The sequence below is a fragment of the Sorex fumeus genome, unplaced genomic scaffold, assembly GCF_029834395.1.
Source record: "Sorex fumeus unplaced genomic scaffold, SorFum_2.1 ptg000002l, whole genome shotgun sequence".
Classification (NCBI taxonomy): domain Eukaryota; kingdom Metazoa; phylum Chordata; class Mammalia; order Eulipotyphla; family Soricidae; genus Sorex; species Sorex fumeus.
This window is the reverse complement of record NW_026606059.1, coordinates 2370809-2392676: the sequence shown is the minus strand read 5'-3', so window position 1 is coordinate 2392676 and position 21868 is coordinate 2370809. Positions and strand designations below refer to the sequence as shown.

Genomic DNA, 21868 nt, shown 5'->3' with positions numbered 1-21868 from the left:
GTCTCAAAACAAATTGTGAGACTTGTTGTTACTGTGTTTGGCATATCGAATCTGTCACTGGTAGCTTGTCAGGCTTTGCTGTGTGGGCGAGACATTCTTGGTAGCTTGCCGGGCTCTCAGAGAGGGGTGGAGGAATCAAACTCGGATCAACTGTAGACAAACCCGGATCAACTGTATGCAAGGCAAACGCCCTACCTGCTGTGCTATCACTCCAGCCCTCTTTAGATAATATAAACATATATAAAGCAAATATTTAAATATAAAAATTGCATATATTAATCACTTCTCGGCCTTTTGGCTAAGATCAAGTCTAAAGAAAATTGCACATATTTAAGATGTTCTTCATGACATATCTCCATATAAATATATACGTACATATGTATATATATATGAAAACCATAGTCAAGATAATTAACAAGCTTAAGATGTATATAAATATATATCATAGCCTGGCAAGCTCCCCATGACATATTCGATATGCCAAACACAGTAACAACAAAGTCTCACAATGGAGACGATACTGGGCCCGCTCGAGCAAATCAATGAACAACGGGAGGACAGTGACAGTGATCTATATGCATACACCTATATCTCTCTATTCTTCTTTCTTCCTCTCATGATCATTGTGAAAGGAGGAAAGGAGATTTTCTTAAGGTCTTTCCCCTTGAAAATCTCAAGATATGCGATGAGTATTGTTTATTATCACCAATATGCAACATGCTACGATAGTTCATATTGTATAAGTGAAACTTGCTGCTTTTTGACTCATATCACACTATTTTTCTGCTTCATAGAAGCCACCATTCCAATTCCAATGAGTCTGACTTATTTAGATCCCTAAATTAAAGTGAGATTATATGATATTCAACTTTCTGGGTTTTGTTTATATTCTGAGTAAAATGTCCCCCAATTCTCTTTGTTTTCTCATAAATAGTGTGGAGCCCTTTCTTTAGGGCACAGAGTATTCTTGCCTTTATTCCTTTCATCTTAATTCTTTCATCTATCAAAGAACATTGAGGTTGTTTCCATGTACTGGGTATACAGATGCCTTTTGAAGAAAAAAATTAATTTCCTTTAGTACTATATGCAAAAGTTGAGTTTAAATTGTCATAGTTTATATTTTTAAAAAATATAAGGAATTTCATCATCAGTTTATAAGCATTGTCTTCTCTCAGCATATACGAAGGTTCCCTTTGTCCTCATTAAATTGAATTATTTGCCTTTTTGGTATTGAGTTGTATGAATTACCTAAATATTTTGACATAGCTCTTTAGTTGATATATTATCTGTATTTTCCCCCTGTATTTCATTGTTGTCTTTTAATTGTGTCAATTATTTCCTTTTATTTACAGAGAAGACTAAGGCTGTAGTAAACATATCTACTTTGATGCCCAAAGCACTGCAATCCAAAATTTTCCATGATTTCTTCTGTGAATTTGGTGACTTTAGTTCATATACTAATATTTTGATCCAATTTAACTTTGTCTTTTATTTGTGGTCTGAAATAGGTGTCTAAATATTTTAATGTGAAAGTTTTGTTTTACTAGCACCATTAGTTGAAGAGATTGTTATCATTATTTATTTATTGTGTGTTCCTGGTATGACTGTCACAGATCAAATAATCATCAATGTGTCCATCTCTATTTTTCTGCCTACTTCAATGGAGTTCAATCACGATCATGATCATGATTATCCTGTTGTTCGTCGATTGCCTCGAGCAGGCCCCAGTAACGTCTCCTTCGCCCTAGCCCTGAGATTTTAAAAAGTGCCATATTCAAGACTCTTTCAGGGTTAGGAGAATGAGACCCATCATTCTTACTGGTATTTGGCATATTGGGTACGCCACGGGGAGTTTGCCAGACTCTGCCGTGTGGGCAGGTTACATTCGGTAGCCTGCCAGGTTGTCCAAAGTAGGAATGAGATGATAAGATGTAGCAGCCACAAATGCGGCCATGCACGCTTCCGGGAGCTGGATTTTATAGTCTCTGGGTCTTGGCCGTTGATGGGATTACACAGAGTTCAATACTCTTTTCTTTTTATTATATTTTTTATTTTTCTTTTTATTATATTTGTACTTAAAAATGTAAAAACACCTGTTTTATTACTGTTTCCTTCTTTCTTTTCTTTTATCCTGTACTGCCTATTATTTCCTAGATATCAAGTCTTTTTTGGTTAAAAAGACACACACACACACACACACACACACACCTCATTGTGAGTTACATTGAATTTGTAGACAGGACGATGGTATTGATTCTTTTTCCAGTTCATAAGCTTAAAAAGATTGTTTTCTGCTCTTTTCCTTTATTTTTCCTTAATGTTTCCTTTATTACTATTTCATTAGCTTCAGGGCTCAGCCTTCCCCCGTTTTGGTTAATTCCTAAGAGATGTTCTCTGTTATCTAGAACCCCATCCATTTCTCTCTCCCCTCCTGTCTCCTTCTTTTCCTACCCCCTCCTTTCCCTTCCCTTTCCCACACCCAGCGATGCTCAGCGCCTAATCCTGACTGCACCCAGAGATCACTCCTGGCAGTACTCAGGGGACCATATGGGATGCTGAGGATTGAATCCAGATAGCGTGCATGGCAAGCATCCTACTGGCTCGACTATCTCTTTGGCCCTGTTTTATTTCCTCAATTTCTCTTCTTTACAATTAATTATCTTGAAACGTTGAGAAATCTTCTAATTAGGTCTATTTTTGCAGTCTTTCGTTTTGTCTAAACATATTACTGTATAGTAAAATATCTTTAATATTTGACTTCAGTTTCAATGCACTTCATTTCTTTTTATTGCCTAATTGGTCTGGCTAATATTCCAATACCAAGTTGAAAAATTAAGAAGAAAAGTGGTAACTTTTGCTTTCTTTCAAATCTTAGAAGAAGTCTATCCCCCCACCCCGCCCCATCTCTCTCTCTCTCTCTCTCTCTCTCTCTCTCTCTCTCTCTCTTTCCAGATTGGCTATAATATTTTCTGTGTTATATTCTAATTGAACTTATTGTTTCATAAAAAGTTTTCTCTTTACCGTGTTGAGAATAATCATCATAAAATCCTACTGAATTCTGTCTATTTTTTCTTTTCAGTATAGTTGTAGTATATAATTCTTTTAAAGTACATTTGAACTCGATTTGCTTATATTTCACTAAGCATTTTTATATCAATAGTCACTAGAGATTTTTGGTTTATGTTTTTTGTTTTTTGTTATTTTGTGGCTACTCCAGGTGGTGCTCAGATCTTACTCCTGGTTCTGCACTCAGGGTCACTCCTGGTGGTGCTTGGCGACCACATGGGGATCAAACCAGGGTCAGCCATGCTCAAGGACGAGCCCTATCTCCTGTACAATTTCACAGGTCCAGTTTATGGTTTTTGCATTTCGTTGTTGAATATGGGATCAATATGTTTCTGACCTCACAAATTTCTAATGTTTGAAAGTTTAATAAAAATTTTATCAGGCCTTTAAATATTTGGCAAATTTCATCCATGTCCACGAATGTGATATATTATTTTAAAAAATAATGCTCGGGAGTCTATGTGGAGCAGGAAATTGAAATTAAAATTGAACATGGGGCCCCACACATTCTAAGCATGCGGTCTACCCCTTGAGCTTGGCCCGTGGAAGAGGTTTTTCTTTTTTTTTAAATACTGAATCAATCTTTTTTGTTGTTACTTGACTATTAAGACTGTATTTATTTTGACTCAAGCTTTGCAGATTGTATGTAACTACGAAATTATTTCTTTTACCTTACAGAATTTATTGGTATCAAATGACTGTGTTGTACTCTGTTAAGGTGAAGTTCATTTCTGTGTCATTCACTGTAGTGCATCCTCTTTCATTTTACATTTATTTGAATATTCTTTTTTTAACTTAAAATACCCAAGTTTGTATTTACCTTTCCTTTATACTATGGAAACAGTTTAGAAGACTGTGTAAGTTCTACATATATAAATTTACATCTCTCAAATGTATATTCCCACACTTACTACCAATGTGCCCTGTTACTCCATAACACTATACTGAATTTATTTAGCTTTTTATTCTCCTTCTCCTCTATCTCGCTGCTAACCTCCATGCCGTGCCGATGGACCAAGGTTTTGCCTCTTCTTGAGCTTGTCTACCTGTCGAGTTTATTAAAAGTAGTTCTTTTTTTTTTGTCATGATAGATTTTTATATATTGGATGTCAGTCTATGAAAGACCACTGTGTTTTCTTTCTTAATGTCATATTTTCCCGACTTCTGGAGTTCGCTGCTTTTGGATTGTAGCTTGTGCATCAGAAGAATCTATTACCTATTTTAGACTATCGATGGACTCAATAAGACAAAACCTTCATATAAAAAAGTAGGACAGTCTCTCCCGGACAGAGAACACTGGAGTGAGCTATTACGTGAATGATGGTGCATTCTGGGAAGGGGAATGAAGCAAAATGCAGTGACATGGTGGCGAAGGCATTTGATGTTCATGTCCTCTGTGTATCTTTCAGCGCTGACATTTTTCTACGAGGACTGCAAGGGCTGCTGTGTCCTCCGTGGCATCCCTGCCTAGCATCAAGTATGCCAGTTGAAGCAGGATCTGTGAGCTGTGGCATTTAGTCATGGAGGTTATTGACTCTTGGGATGAAGTCTGCTCTGTAGGTTTTAGCGGGCACACGCTTGGTCCTTGGCGCACCTATTCTTTGATGTTGATGATAAAATTATTTTTCTCTACTAATTTATTTATGGCGGGTTATAGCTTTTGTAAACAGAAATCATAACTTCAAAAATATATCAACAGGGAACTTTACAATCTGGTATTTTACGAAATATATTCTGTCCCAGAATTTGTGAAAGAAGTGAAAATTACTTCCTGTAGGAATAATTTGGATAGAATTATTGGCTGTTTGGGAGAACATAAATGAGGTTCCAGGGAGCTTTAAAATATCTTCTGCTGAGATTTCATATGCAAATCATATTATTTGTTAATAAACAATTTTCCAGGCTCCTTCCATTTGGAAAGGTGATGCATGAAGTCAGAAGGGTTCTTTGTTACATAGAAAAGTCTTATTCTATACAGAAAGTTACATACAAAAAGTCTTGTTCTCTGTAGAAAGTCATGTCAAATATGCATCATTTGACATCATCCCCAGATTCCTTTTCAAAAGTGTTGAGCCATGACTGTTGGTAGTCAGGATTTCCTTGGCTCTGTGCTCAAGGATCACTCCTGGGAATGGTTAGGAACCATACGTGGTCCTGACACCAAACCCGATTTCTCCTCAGTCAGGATAAGTGTCTTGCCCTTGTGCTATTTCTTTGACCCATACGTATAATTTTCCATAGAGCCTTAAAAACATTTAATCTTAAAATATTTCTAACTTGATAACCATCTAAATACCCAAATAGTTCATTCATGATATATCCGGTGAAGATTTTGATTAAAACACCAATTGATATTCTTAATCAATACAAGGGAAACTGAAATTTCTTTCAATTATTGCTCATTATTTTCAAATAATAGCATAATACGAAATTGTAGTAAAACTTTGAAGAATTTGAAATGCTTAAACAAACTACTTTCATATTAGTACTTTTTCCATTTTATTCTTTGTTTACTGGTTGGCTTTTTGTAACTTGGGGGCCACAATCAACAGTGCTTGGAGTTGACTCCTGGTCACTCTTGGTAGAGCTCAGAGAACCATGTGCATTCCAGGCATCAATCTTATGTCAGAATAAGCAAGGCACGTGCCTTTACTGATGGTCTTTTTCTGGCAAATTCTTAAAGAAAGTATTTAAAATCTTAATTGTAATGATTTAATATGTTTTAACAACTCGTTTCAACACTGGAAGAGTTTGCATATTTATTTTACCCTATATTTTCTCTTCTGAGAAAACAATATATATGTTTATTTCTGTTGTCATGATACCTATATTTGTTTTCTTAGAAGAAAAATTTTAACTGCCTTAAAATGACTATTTTTATACCTTTATTTATGTTGAAGGAAAAATCTTATTAAATTAAACCAAAATAATAAAAGAAAGAACAAAATGAGACTAATGAGAACGAAGTTGGCAGACAGTTATTAATAACAAATGTTAAACCTTTTTTATATTTTCTAATACAGACTTTAGTATGATTTTTATATCCATACAGGTTATAAATACTTAAGTTTTCTGGTTAAATAAAAAAGAGACTTCTGCAGACAAAGGTAAATAATACAAAAAATTTTAAATAAATTAAGACAAAGTTACTACTTTTGTGATTCTAGGATAGACTTTAGGGAAGCTATATTGTAGGAAATATTCTTTGAGTTTAAAAGTTTTTAGCCAACTGTAAAATGCATACTAGTTCACTATTACCATTCAGGGTGAAAGCCAGTGTTATAACAGACATATGTTAAGAGGCATTATTTAATATACACAATAAAAGTTCTTAGCCCTAACTTGATGCTTCTCAGTTTACAAACTCCCAACTTATAGAACTTACCACATTTAAACAAAAAAATTAAGGTGACCTAAGTGATTGTATAGGAGGGGGAGTGCCTGTCTCCCTGACTTTGATCTACACCACGAATGCTACCCTGCCAGCCATGATCCCTGAGTATAGAACTAAGAGCAAATCCACTGTTAATAGGCCATGGCTCAAAACCCAACCAAAGAAAAAAAGATGCAACAATTATTAGTATGGACAAATCGTAAAATATGTACCAGTAAATGACAGAAGATTGTGTTATGGTTAAAAATAGGAAAGTCCACTGTAGGAAAGAGCAATTGAATGTATTAAATAATCATCTCAACTTGCTTCTTTTGATCAATAAACATAGCTGAGTACTTTATCAGTAATGGCACTAGGTTTTTTAATGATTAATCAATTTATCAGTGATTTACTGAATCCCATTTATGTACTTTGCATGGTGAGAGTTGTAGTTTGGTGATAAATTACCCAAAATAACCCTGCTAGAAAATGTTAGGAAAATATTTTTAATACGTTTCTATGTATTCTGCATTCATTTAAGAATAGTGATGTTCTTACATTGATAAGTTCAATTATTAAATACCATACATGTCCTTTAAATGCCATCTTTATTATATATTAGTTCCATAAATATTGCAATTGACATATGCTGAAATTCTTGTGATGTTACTTTTGACTATCGATAACATGCTTTAATAATAAATGTCACAAAATGACTATTATACTAGTTCATATTTTTATAGAATTTTTATGGTATGAAGGTATGAGTATAAAGTATAAAGAGTATAAAGGTATTATGGCAGAGTCTCCTGCCCCCATGCCTGGCTGTCCTCACCGGGGCCCCTTGGAGGGGGGACGGTTGAGTTTCTCTCCCCTTTCCCCCGCCCGCCTCGAGCAGAGCCCCAGCAGCTGAGGACCTCCAGATTCAGCCAAGGCCATGCTGGGACCACTCTCCACAGGTCCGGTCATGCATGAAAGAACTGGCAGAGGAACCCAGGTATGCGGGTCCCGGGGCTGAGGTCTCCAAGCCTACTCGGATTGGGACTGGGCCTTCTCCACCCAGACCCCCCCATCTTCCAGTAGGTAGGTGTCACACCCACCAGCTGCCACCAATGCCAGGTTGGTCCCATCAATGGCCAAGATGCAGAGACTATAAAACCCAGCTCCCGGACATCTTATTATCTTATTTTTCCTTTGGAGAACCTGGTAGGCTACCAAAAGTATCCTGCCCACACGGCAGAGTGTGGCAAACTTTTCATGTCATACTCAATATGCCAAATACCAGTAACAATGATGGGTCTCATTCTCCTAATCCTGAAAGAGCATTGAAATAGCTCTTTTAAAATCTCAGGGCTAGGAAGAAGGAGACGTTACTGGTGCCTGCTAGAGGAAATCGACAAACAACAGGATGAACGTGATCATGATGGTATAAAGGCATGGCAAAAAAAATCTCTGGAGATAACCACTTTTATAATTAATTAGTGTCATTTACTGTTAGAAGAATTAACAGCTAAAAAGTAACAAAACCCTCATAACTGAGCATCTGTATAAACCCGGCAGTTCCACTTTTTGTCACCGGTTCCAAGGGCCAAAAAATTCTCTTCTGAAAAGACATCTATATTCCTCTGCTCATTGTAGCACTCTTCATAATAGCCAAATTCTAGAAGTGACCCATGTGTCAAAGTCCAATGGCCAGGTAAAGAAACTATGATACGTAGATGAAATGGAAGTACTTGGAAGTTCTTGGAAAATATATGAATGGAAAGTCCTTGATCTTCAGGGTTATAGAGTTAGAGTATCGTGCTGAGTAAAAGTACTTAGACAGAGTAAGCACTAAGTGATCTCTTTCATACCCAGGTTTCTGCTACAGGCTATTTTGAAAGATCTAGAAGTCTACTAAGACCTAAAGATATCTTTTTACAACAACAGTAGTGAATATTTGTATAATAATATTAAAAATAATATATGTGATAATAATAATAATATATATAATATATATATAATAATAATAATAATATATGTAAAAATATATGTGATAATAATAATATATCGCTGGAGCAATAGCACAGCGGGTAGGGCGTTCGCCTTACAAGCGGCCGACATGGCCGACCCGAGTTCGATTCCTCTGCCCCTCTTGGAGAGCCCGGCAAGCTACTGAGAGTATTCGATATGCCAGACACAGTAACAACAAAGTCTCCAATGGAGACGTTACTGGGCCCGCTCGAGCAAATCGACGATCAACGGGAGGGCCTTTACCTTTACCTTTTATGTGACAAGAAAGATTATAGAGCATGTAGGGCACCTGCTGTGTGCACAGTCAACCTGAGTCAATCCGGGCACACGTGGGGTCCCTGAGCAGCTCCCCTAAGAGCTGGCACGGGCAAACCTCAGCACACACAGGCATGGCTCAAAAACCACAAACAAACCAAAAACCTTACCAACCACTGGAAGACTGCTAGGCCAGTGTAAGAGATTGGTCCTAGATAAACCATCAATCAACGCCAACAAGAGAAACCAAGATGAGGAGCTGATTTCAGAAGACTTAGAGAAGGAATCTCCTTTGAAGGGAGAGGCAATGATTTCAAAACTTTTAGGCAAGGGATTAAAGTCGATAATGAAACAAAAGCAACAGGGGACAAATAAAGGCCAAAGCAGAGGGCAGCACCAATATTTTAGAAAAATGCATTAAAGGAACTACATCCTTAAGTGAAATAAAGTTGAGGAGGAAGTGAGGTAAGTTTAATGATAAATAAGAGAAAGAAATGAGGTATTCTAACAGACATCCAGAAATAAACAAAGGAAGAACTTCAAGATAAGTGCTTAATTTACTAAAAGAAGTGAAAGTTCTTGATCTGAAAATTAGGTAAAGCTATAGGACATTGGACTGTGAATATCAGACAGGGTTAATTTTGTAAACTTTTAAATGACAGGCTAAAACTACACCCACTTTAAATGAAATAGGTAAATAAGTATAACAGATACATGGTAAATGTAACACAGACTTAAAAAACTTACAGTTGATTTTTTTGATTACATAAAATAAATTTTTTATTTTAACATTTGTTTCTTATTATACTCCTCTTCACTGAAAACTATACTTCTTATTTATTACAATCAATTCAATTTTAAAGTGTTGAAAGAAATTCAGATTATAAGTTTTTTTAAACTGCAATGCTTAAAAATATTATTTTTAAGAAAAGCACACGTCTTTATAAAAATTGTAAATCTTTCTGATGAGTTAACATATAGTGTAACTTAAAATGCTGAAAATTTTTTTGGAATCATACAAAATCGATTTGTTTATTTCATGTAGTACAGAATGATATAAGGAAGCTATTTGGTTTATTTATTTCTCTCTAGGAATTCATATTCAAGGTAAATAAAGATACAATAGAGAGTGAATTCCTAAATGTAGTACAAACTATTCTTTAAAATTTTAAACTACGAAGACCTTTAATTTCAAGAATGCAGGTCTTAGAAAATTAAAACTAAGAAGTGTGATTAGTTATGACTAATTTTAAATTATGTCTTTTATGAAAAATTGCCAGCAAAGTTTTAAGGTTAACTTATGATTTTAGTTACAGAGTAGGAGTGTTTTGTTCAACTGGCTCTTATAAACATATTTTTAATTTATCATCTTAATGACATCAATATATTTAGAACTGGATAATGCGATAATATCTTTGATTTACCTTTGCTTCAATCTGTTTAGTATCTGGATTCTGAAATAAAAATTTGATTTTGCTCTTGCCATCATCTGACGAACCTTTAAGCTGAGAAAATTTATACCTCCAAAGCACTGCCTAAAGGAAAGAAGAAACATATGGGAATTAGTGCAATAAATACCTACATTCATAGTGAAAAGCAGTTCTCTATAGGTTACAGTGAATCATATTAACTATCATATTCAAATGTTATAGGATGATTAAGATATATTTATCACAGACAATAATATAGTACTGGGTTTGACTTTCAATTTCTAGAAATTACTTTGTAAACCTGAAATAAATATTACAAAATAAGTACAGATAGTGTCTTTATCTTACATAATAATAAAATTATAACTAGATCACTCAAAGTTCATGCCAGTGAAAACAGTTAAATCATCAAAAAATCTTTGATTTGTTTCTTATGAATAGAAGTGACAATGTGTGAAACTGACAATTCTGTAGATAATTCTGTAAAATTTCCTCTTAAAAATTCAAACTAATAGCTGATATCTTTGTCAAGATGAAAGATTAATATGCAGAAATATGAATAATATTAGTTGGATCCAGAATAAGCATTTTATATAACTATTCTCATAAGACTGCTACAACTCAGCTTATGGATTATTTTTACAAAGCTTTGTCTTCTAACATTTCAATAGGAGTAGGAGATTTACATAGAATCAAAATTCTAATTAAAACATAGCTGAGTGTTTGCTTTTTGAGCATACAGCAATATTGTATTTCCTTAAAAAGTCCAAAGAAATTTTGCAGGTGATAGAAGAGTATTTTAATTTAGAAGACAGTATGCGGTATTCCTGTATGTTCTCCAAACTGAGCGCTTCAGAATTGATATTTCATCCCAATATGGTACATTATGACAGTCAATGAACTAACTATTGGCGTATTTTGTTAAATAAACTCTTACTTATTAAAATTTCCTGATTTTACCTTAAAGGCTTTTTCTGGTACTGATTCAAGATACCACACTGACTGCAGTCACAGATTTATTGGCTTGACTTTTCTGTGATGGTTTCTCAGAGCTCTGTTAGACTGTTGTGATAATTTGAGGAAAACCACTAAGGTCCCCTCATATCATTCCCTATTGGTATTTGTTTAGTACCTTTATCATGACTCGATGAGCTAAGTATTTTATAGAAGTAAAATTAAATATTTTTGTTTCCATCAATAGTCACCATGTGTTTGAGAGATTGCTCTTTATTTTTTTATTATATTGAAAGCATTGTGACACTTGTTACTGTTACTGTGTTTGGCATATCGAATACATCACGGGTAGCTTGCCAGGCTCTGCCGTGCGGGCAAGATACTCTCGGTAGCTTGCTGGGCTCTCCGAGAGTAACGGAGGAATCAAACTCGGGTCGGCCATGTTGGCTGCGTGCAAGGCAAACATCCTATCGCTGTGCTATCACTCCAGCCCATTGAAAACATTATCAATATTAATTAAATTTTGTTACTTGCTCTTAGCAAGATGCAATAGTACACTTAAATATAAAACCTTGCAAAGTAAAGAATTAGGTTACTCATTCATGATGTTAATCAAAAGCTAGTTTATGATGTTTGTGTTCTTGGTTATTTATCAGGATGTCATGATATTTATAATAGGATTTCATCTTTGAAAATCTATTGCTGTTTCTTTTGTGTTAAAAAAAGGTAAAGGCCCTTCCGTTGATCGTCGATTTGCTCGAGCGGGCCCAGTAACGTCTCCATTGGAGACTTTGTTGTTACTGTGTTTGGCATATTGAATACTCTCGGTAGCTTGCCGGGCTCTCTGCTTTTGTGTTAGTTGCAGTTTTATGCAAGTTCTCATTGGCCTTTCATTTGGTTGTCCATTCTGGTATTGAAAGTACTAACTGATGCCTTCAATGACAGTTATAAAATAGTTTATTTCTCCTACATTGGGAATTAAACAATCGATAGGACTGAAAGCTCTGTTTCCATTTTGTTTGTTAAAGGTCTGTAAAGATCCTGAACTAACATTAACTCTCAAGAAAACGTATGTCCTACCAAAGCCTCAGAATAAGGAAATGTAATTTTCTGATATGATTTTCCCACAGTCCTTGTGATACAGTCCCTGTAGCCTCCCACTGCCTGACTGTGTTGGGGACCCCAACAAAAATATTTAATTTTACTTCTATAAAATGCTTAACTCATTGAGTCATGATAATGGTAATGAACAAATACCAATAGGGGATGATAGAAGGGGACCTTAACAGTTTTCCTCAAATTATCCCAATAGTCTAACAGAGCTCTGAGAAACCATCACAGAAAATTCAAACCAATAAATCAGTGGCTGCATGCAGCATAGTATCTAGAATAGAATCAGTACCACAAAAAAGGCTTTAAGGTAAAACCAGGACATTTTAGTAAGTAAGAGTTTATTCAATAAAATATGCCAATATTTAGGTCAGACTCCTTTTAGCCTAAACTCCATTCCATGGGTTGAATTCATTCATATTATTCTTGTGTTTATTTTAAAGATGTTTATGTTCTTCAGGAACATGGATCTGGAGGAGAATGATAAGTCTTATATTCTTACTATTTGTCTCAAACATTGTTATAAATTATACGTACAAATATATAACTAGTTTGCTTTACTTTTTAACTTGGTTTAGTTTATTTTTTCTTTTTGGACCAAGCCTGGCTAGTCTCAGGCTAACTCCTGACTTCATGCTCTGTCCTCACAGTGCTCAGAGGATAATATAACGTGTTGTGGATCCAAACAGGGTCAGCTGTGTGCAAGGCAATTGCCCAGAAGCTGTATTGTCTCCCTGATGTCATAACTATCATCCTTTGCTCTTGTTTTCCCTTTTTGTCTTGTTCTGGACAATCTAGTGGTCACAGGAATATAAAGAACATACTGTTTTTTGCTGCTGTTGGCGTCACTCTGGTAGGAAACCAAGTTCCCTTCGTGGGTGACTAGTTTTCAGGGACAACTCTCTGCATCTGAGTTTATCTCTCTTAAACCTTCACCACCTGTTTCCCAATTTTCATATTTCCTTGAAGTCCAACCAACCAAGCCCCTTCTCTGTCTTTGATGCCACTGTGTGGAATCTGATGGAAGAAAGACCATGCTAGAAATAGTCCACACCACACGGCGAGGCTGAGTTCTGAGAGTTGAGCTGTCTGGTGGCTGCCTGGAGCCTGGGAGCCACCACTGGTTTCATTATAACCATCCAGAATTTATCACAGGACTCATTCAGAACCCATCCTGTGGAGTTTAGATTAAATCCCAGTTAGAGATCAATTCACAGCTAAGACTCTTTTGGTTCTGGATTAAAGCAGTGTATTTGACAGAAAAGCAATAGGCCTTTTCACCAGAACCTACCGCACGCTGAACGACAGGGAGAGACAGAAGAAAACGTGGAGCAAGAACTGTCCATCATACTTGGATTTTGTGTAGACCTCTATTCTATATTTAATACCAACATCATTACTTTTTTTAAAAAATAGATCTACTTTGTCCATTGAAATCCACCATGAGCAAAGCCAGAGGACACAATCATGCTGGCTAAGCTAGTGATCTAGGTACCCATGAATTAATTCTTGGGCCTGAAATGCTTCATCACATTACAACGCTGGCCATTAGGGGAAGCCCCGTGAAGCTATTTAAGATAAAAAAGAAATGACTGAGTTGTGTTGAGAGATTTTTGGGCTTAGCATGTCGAAGCATGAGTGGACAGAGTAAGCTTCTGTAGGTAAGTGACCCTGTGGACTACGCCCGCATTTGGAGGTCAAAATCAAAGCTTTTTATGATGTTTTCAGCATCAATAAAGCAGGCGGGGTCCTTTCTGATAAAACTAAAAGCCCCTGGAAAAGTGGTCCTAAAGAAAGTTTATTTTCCAGGTGATGAAGATGAGGTATTCGGCCATGCTGTGTCTGGGAATCAGCCTGCCAATTTCCTCATGAAGCCTGATACAAGCCAATCTGGTTTCTGAGAAGAACAAGGCTATTAAGAAATCTTTCAGATGAAACTATGGACAATATGTACATGAAGAAAGCATAAGAGACAGAGTAAATGGAATTTTTCTAGTTTATAGAAATAAGATTCTTGTGATAAGGGTAGTATTATATGCAGTATCTATTTTATTTGCTGCTTTTGTTATTATTATTATCATTATTACATAGGTTTGACAGGGTTATTCCTGGCTCTGTACCCAGGGATCACCCCTGGTGGTTCTCAAGGGAACATATGCAGTGCCAGGACCATCTGGATCAGGTGCCACATGCAAAACAAGTGCCTTACAACTCTACAACATCTCTGGCCCCTGAAATGCCTACTTTAGAGATGTAAGTTTGAAAATTGTTTAATTAGAGGAGCGCAATGTTAAGAAGACAATGGTTACTAATGAAAAACTAGAGAATTGTTATAAATCTTCACAAGTTGATAGGAGTATATAATTTGGAAGATTATTGTTATTGTTATCTTTATGATTATTAGAATTATTGTTATTATTATTTGGTTGTTTGGGTCACACTCAGCCGGTTGTGCTCAGGACTGCCTCCTGGCTCTGGGCCCAGGGATCAGACCTGGTGAGGTTCAGCGAACAGTACAGGGTCCAGGGATCAGTCATGGTGGCTGCACAGCCAATGCTCTGTACCATCATCACCTTGAGCCTGCAGCACGCACCTATCCATCAGCCGGAACCACAGTATTACCAATGACATAAAAAACTCAAAGGCATAGACCGGCACTTTCTTGAAAAACTAGTCATTACTTTTTTTTAAGTGAACAAATAAGTTATAATATTTAGCTGAATAAGAATACTTAAAGTCATTCTCTAAGCATAAGTTGTTATCTAAATTAAATTGTGAATAAAATCATCTGATTTTATTTTTGATTTTTGTAATATTCATTTATGAGAGGAAAACTACTTTTATATAATTGTTTAGCCCCGGCAGAAGAAATGAACAATTAAACTGTGTCCTTTAGCAGTGATTCATTTGGAATATATGTAAAATTTAATAATTTTCCCTTTGTAATTTTGGATACAATTTAGATATTTCTTTTAGCAAAATTGAAATATCATCATGTTAATATTTATAATAGCATTATATAAATTAAGTCAAAAGCTACAGTATTGGATACACTTGTTTCTGAATATGTTGATGAGAGGAACATGCACTGTAAATACAATGATGAAAATCAATTATGAAAATATAAAAATATATATAAGAAACCAATTACAACTTGGTAAGTACATGATGACATAACAATAAACATTACAAAAATTAAAGAATATAATCATGAAAATATCAACAGATTTTCTGTAAAGTGAATGACTTTTTGAAATCTTTTATCTCTCCCTCCATTTAAAAATACAATCTTTTGTGTGTGTGTGTGTGTGTGTGTATTTTTAATACAAAAAAAACCCTGTTCCCTTTGCTTGACAATTTCCCTAACTCATCTCAAGGATGCTCAATTCTTACAATAAAGGCCTAATTATGGATGTTTCTGCTGAGGAATATTTCTTCCATTTTCTTCAGTAGAAGTATCATTTTCTTCCCCAAACTGGGAATAGGTGCTGGAGCACCAGATGTGCTGCCTTTCAACATAAAATGAAACACATTTAAAAAATCATAAATAAAATACATTGCACAAGAGATGCATTAAGACAGAACTCTTAATAATTGAAATGCATGTCATTTACCTTTGTTTATGGTTCTATTATAGGAAACGATATTGTAGAGGTGGGGAAGTTAGAACATAGAGTGTTATAGAATTTCCATGCATATAGATAAGCAAAAATATCAACTGAATTTTGCAAGTTCAAACAGTATCTGTTTTCTCTAGGTAACTTTCGTCATTAGTATTTGGCTTTGGATTGAAAACTCCCAACAACCAGTATAAATATTAATTTATTGGATTTGATGCAGATTCATTAAAAATAGGGAAAGCAATAAAAAAGTAGCCAAAGCCACAAATATGAATAAATTTGCTTTTGCAACACCATGGATGAGATGGGAGGGAGTGATGCTTGGTGAAATAAATCAAAAGGGGAAAGACAATTATACAAGTATACAATGGTTGTATTTGTATGTAACAGAGAGAAAAGCTAACCAAGGGATATGCAAATGAAGTATATCCATGAACTCTGACCTTGGGACTAAAGGTAAGGTAAAGGTAAAGGCCCTCCCGTTGATCGTCGATTTGCTCGAGCGGGCCCAGTAACGTCTCCATTGGAGACTTTGTTGTTACTGTGTCTGGCATATCCAATACTCCTGGTAGCTTGCCGGGCTCTCCGAGAGGGGCGGAGGAATCGAACTCGGGTCAGCCATGTTGGTCGCTTGTAAGGCCAAACGCCCTACCCGCTGTGCTATCGCTCCAGCCCAGAGATTACAAAATGAGGAACACAAGCAGGGAAAAAATGGGAGAGTAGATTCAAAGAACTGATATTGACATTTTGGTGGTGAGTATATTTTGGTATTTTGAACAGGTATAAAGCAGAACCTCTAAAATATGCATAGTCTTATATAAAACATCTTTATTAAAACATTAAAATAAAGAAAAAAAAGAATTTTAGTTAAATTTTGGCAAGACTATTTATTTTCGGGTGCCAGAGCAACAGTGCATGGCAGGGAGCTTGCCTTGCCCATTTGCTACCCAAGGTCAGTCCCTGGCAACACATATGGCCCCCCCGAGCTCTGTCAGGAATGGTCCTTGAGTGCAGAGCTAGGAGTAAGCCCTGAGCATCGCCAGGTATACCCCTCCGAGTGCACCCCTCCCCTGCCAAAAAAAAAGAAAAATTTTCTTTTTGTTGTAAATTTCTTGAATTGTAGTTTTGTTTTATATTTATTAATGTTGTTTTTTTCTGCAACATGATAAAAGTCATTCATACAGTTTGCATTAGCAACTCTATACAAATAAATAGGCTGGAGCGATAGCACAGGAAGTAGGGCCTTTGCCTTGCATGTGGCCAACCTGGGTTTGATTCCTCCACCCCTCTCGAAGAGCCCGGCAAGCTACTGAGAGTATCTCGTCCACATGGCAGAGTCTGGCAAGCTCCCTCTGACGTATTCAATATGCCAAAAACAGTAACAACAAATCTCACAATGGAGACGTTACTGGGCCCGCTCGAAAAAATCAATGAACAACGGGAGGACAGTGCTACAGTGCTATATACAAATAAACATTTTCCACTTATTTTTTTAATATAAACACACAGCTGTTGAGTCAAGTGTAGTTATAGCTCTGGAAAGAAAATAAAATGAGTTTACTGAGGTAGCTATGTCTGAATCAATATTTCTGTACAGATTAATGAGTAAATCACTTTGCCATTCAGTGTCACATATCTATATTATTCAGACATTGCTGTTCATAGTTACTAACATAATTTCAAAATCTAATTACAAAATCTATTCATATGGAGACACTACTCTTTTTTTCCCAAGCATATTAAAAACAAAGTTTGGAGGCATTTGTATTTCTAGAAACTGCTAGTTTATATTCAAATCACAAGTAAAACACTTAAATTTGGGAAATGATTTTGTACATTAAGCTATCAGCATGTAATAAATTACCCTCAAATGCACATCTTTATGTATTATTTGTATTAAATTATCTTGATTTGGTTAAGCACCCATGCAGTATTTCAGTTTAAATTACATCTGAGTTGATATGACCTAATGTTTAAATGGACCTATAGGAAATTGATTAAAAATTAGGTATCCCAACTGGAGTCTAAAATAATTATTTCTTGAAATAATTTTGAATGGACAAGCAGCTTTCCAGCACGACCATGGCTCCAGAGGCACAAGGACTTAATTCGGAGCCCGGCAGCTTGCGGCAGAAAAGTGAATGGACTATATGTTAAACTACAGCAACACGCCTCCCCAGGAAGGAAAGGATGTCTGTCTCTCCCCTTCACCTTCCCCCCCAATCTCCAGCAGCAAGGTGGCCGCCGCCTCAGAGCTTATTGGAAAGCCAGGTATGTCACCAGGCGGTGACAGGGCAACTGCAGCCTCATGGGAAGGGGAGAGGAATTGAATCGTCCTTTACGACCTACCAAGGTCACGAGTTGCCCCCTCTGAGTGGCTCTCTGGCACGGTTATAGCACCAGACACACAGAAAGCAATCTTGTAATTATCTGGCTCTTGGAAGAAATCCCTCCAGACTTAATTAGTAAAATCTCAGAAATCCAAAATCATATGGTTCCCATAACCAGCTACAGAAAACAAATTATTTCACAATGTCTTTTCAGCAGTTCTGATTGTTGGGGGGAAATTTTTAAAAAATAATGGTGCATATTTTGTCGAAATAATGAATGCAACCAAAGTAGAGAGAGAGTTAAGTAGAAATCATCTGCCTCACAGGCATTGGGAGGGGTGAGAGGGGGTTATATTGGGGTTCTTGTTCATGAAAAATAAGTACTAGTGAAGTGAAGGGTGTTTGATCATTGTATGACCGAGACTTAAACCTGAAAGCATTATAGCTTTTCTCACAGTGATTCAATAAATAAATATAACAAAAAATAATTTTGAATGGGGATATATACTTGAGGGTCAAAGGCTCATGCCTTCTATGAAAATAACTCAGGAATTCTTTTGCTTTGCAAATGCTTTGAATAAAAAAGAATTTAAAAAAAACCAAGACACCTTGTAGATAGGAAAACTGTGGTCAGCCATTGCGCTGTGAGAGGAACAGTTCTGGCATGACCCTCTCAAACCCAAACATTCAGAAGTCTGCTCGACTGCATCTTCCTAACGATCTAGTAAAAAACAAACTAAGCATTATATTATATACTGAGAGTCAGTTGTAAGTGGAGGGAACACACATGCTTTACCTAGGAAGATTCAGGATTGATTATAGAACCACATATTCTGCTGAGAAACCCCTCAGCACAGAGCCAGGAGAGCTCCTGCACACCACAGGCAAGACCAAGGAAATAAACACACAAAATAGTAGAACAAATCATGAAAAATATATGTACTCTCATTAGTATTCAAAAGATGATTCTCTTGAACTCATCTGATGAGCAACCTTCTTGCAGCAAATGCAGCTCATCGTTTTGCCAAGCTTCCTTCTGTTAATACCTACTTTCCTACAGAATTATTAAGAGCTATTACTTTTCATGGTCTCAGGGCTAGATATTATCTTCACTATAATGCATACAGATTCTTTTACACATCACCCTTGCCCCAGTAATTCGCGGATGGCCTTGAACTTGCATTCTTATTAACACATGGAAAGAAATTAAAAGAGTAGTGAAAGCATTTGCCTTTTCCTACCTTTCAACCCTGCTGACTCAACAGTTTGTCCTACATGCCACAACAGCAACTTCCGTTCCCTACTAAGCACATGAAGGCAAGAGGGATAGTTATGTAGCTGAAGGCTCTAGGTCAGGCTTTTCTTCCTTATCGTACAGAAATGGCACCCTGGACCCAAACATATTAGCAAGAAAGAAAAACTCCAAGTATATACTGACCTTCAGAAATGTGTTCAAATAAATGTTCATTCCTTCTCATCTAGTAGTGTGAGATTCTTTTGCCTTGCGGGTATTTTGAATCAAAAAGAATTTTGTTTTGTCTCAGCTTTTATGTTGAAGCAGTCGGGCAAAAAGTCAGCAGGATGGCCACAGGCTGACTCAACTCCCAATGACTAGGAAAGAACACCCACTCACGCACACCTCCTTACTGAAGGCCAGGCAAGAGTAGCATTTTTATAATAGCGCACGAACTGTGATTAGGAGCGATGAAGGTCATTGCTGCAATGTAAATAACACTCCGACACCTCCTCCCGACCCCCACCCCTGAGCACAAATACACACTTTATCTTTCTGTCTGAAGAGTCCATCCGTCAGCCAATTCTAGAGTTTCAGCACAAATGACCTAAAGACTTAAATTTAGCTTAACTGTACTCTCCTGAGTAAAATTCCTCTCTATGTTGGCTTTGGTCAAACACACTTTTTGGTGATAGTCATAATTCCTCTTCTCAAATAAGTGCTTTCTGATCGTAATTATAGTCTGATAAAATTCCCTGGTTGAGAGTTTTAATGAAATAAAGTTTAGTGACTAGTTTGGCAATATTTCATAATGTCACTGTATCACTGTTATCCCATTGAGCGTCAAATTACTCGAGCAGGCACCACTGACGTCTGTATTCCTTCCAGCCCTGAGATTTTAGCAGCCTCTTCTTACTTGTCTTTTCCCAGCAATTGGAAGCTCTTTCAGGGTCAGGGGAATGAGACCTGTTTTCGTTACTGTATTTGGTATATCGAATACGCCATGGGGAGCTTGCCAGGCTCTGCCCATGCAGGCAGGATACTCTTGGTATCTTGCCGGGCTCTCCAAGAGGTATAAATGGGTAGGAAGTGTCTTATAACATTTAGACTAACTTTTTCCAACTTATTTTATCTAATTTATTAGATTAATTTAAATTATGAAACTACTATTTATTTTTTGTTGCATCAATATATACTTAGAATTATTCTCTTTTGAATATTTTCTTCAAAATAAAGCCTACAATCATATAAATAAAACAATAGTGGTATTAACTGAGACTCAATAGAATAGCAACTGGCATCTGAAATTCGAAACTTCGAGAAGGTAGATAATATTTCCGTTCTCTTGACATCATGAAAGAATCATGCACTGAATCCTCAAACCTGACTGTCATGTGTATATTACTGCATGTTATTTATTTGCACAAAAATAAAAATAAATATTGCCTCATCTTTAAACCAAGTGAGATTTCCTGTGGTAATCACTGGGTTTGTATCCTACATGTCTGTGAGCAGGGATGTTTGCTCTGTGCTCCTATAATCAGACTCCTGTATCTACAGCAAACTGCCAACTCCACCTTCACACCATGAAGTATCACTAGGCAGCTGAGAATGCCATCAGATCCAACAAACTCCTAATCCAACTACTTAGTCCAACACTCATTGCCCTCTGACATTCTGACACATGCTTATTGCTCTCCAATTTCACTTGTATTTGCTTTTGAAAATCCTGTCGAAGATTTAATTTTAGATAAATACACTTCCCTGAAGCAGATGACTTATGAACCACAAAAGTTACCATGAAGGAGTCATTTTATTTTTTAGATCAGTTTATTTCTACTTTGTTAGTGCAGAAAGCAGGTGGACAGAAGGAACTGCTTTGCTCATGGGAGGGGGAAAGAGTTTTCTGCATCTACCAGAAGCCCACATCAGTAAGTGGCCCAGCAAGATCTGTGAGCCCAGGATTAAAAGCCTGTTGAACTGTCAGACATTTTTAGACACAACTTGCTGAAAGGTACCATTTGTCAGTCAACATACATTGGTTTCAGAAAAAAAGTCAGATGCTTTATGGAAAGGGTCCCGCCCAGAGAGTACAGACTTTATCAGGTCAAGTCTTTACAAGTACTAACTTCCCTGTCAAAAACTCCCAGCTTCCAAATCCTCCATTCTGTCAACTAAAATATGAGCCATAAAAACTAATAATGCTTTTTCTGTATTTTGCTTGAAAATACTGACAAAGAAACATAAAAAAAGGAGCATTTTGTTTCAATATATATTCGGGAGAAGAAAAATTCCCCCTTAGTATTAGTTTATACTAAACAACAGAGATTATATATGATGTAAATATATATATTAATCTTACATAGTTATGTTTGTGTTAACACATTTGTTTATTAAAAATTTAAACCATTCTATAAATAAAAACAGAAAAATATGTTCCCTTCTTAAAATTGAGACATAGCAACCAATCAAAATACTTATGG

At 36.3% G+C, this 21868-nt stretch overlaps 1 protein-coding gene across 2 annotated transcripts in view; it reads right to left on the bottom strand.

Annotated features, from left to right (window-relative positions):
- SNTG1 (syntrophin gamma 1) overlaps positions 1-21868 on the bottom strand; it is a 339473-nt gene that overhangs the window by 19429 nt on the left and 298176 nt on the right. For both annotated transcript variants that reach the window (XM_056110271.1, XM_056110281.1), the window contains one exon: positions 10132-10242. In XM_056110271.1, the coding sequence (XP_055966246.1) occupies positions 10132-10242 (111 nt within the window). The remainder of the gene's footprint in view (positions 1-10131; positions 10243-21868) is intronic.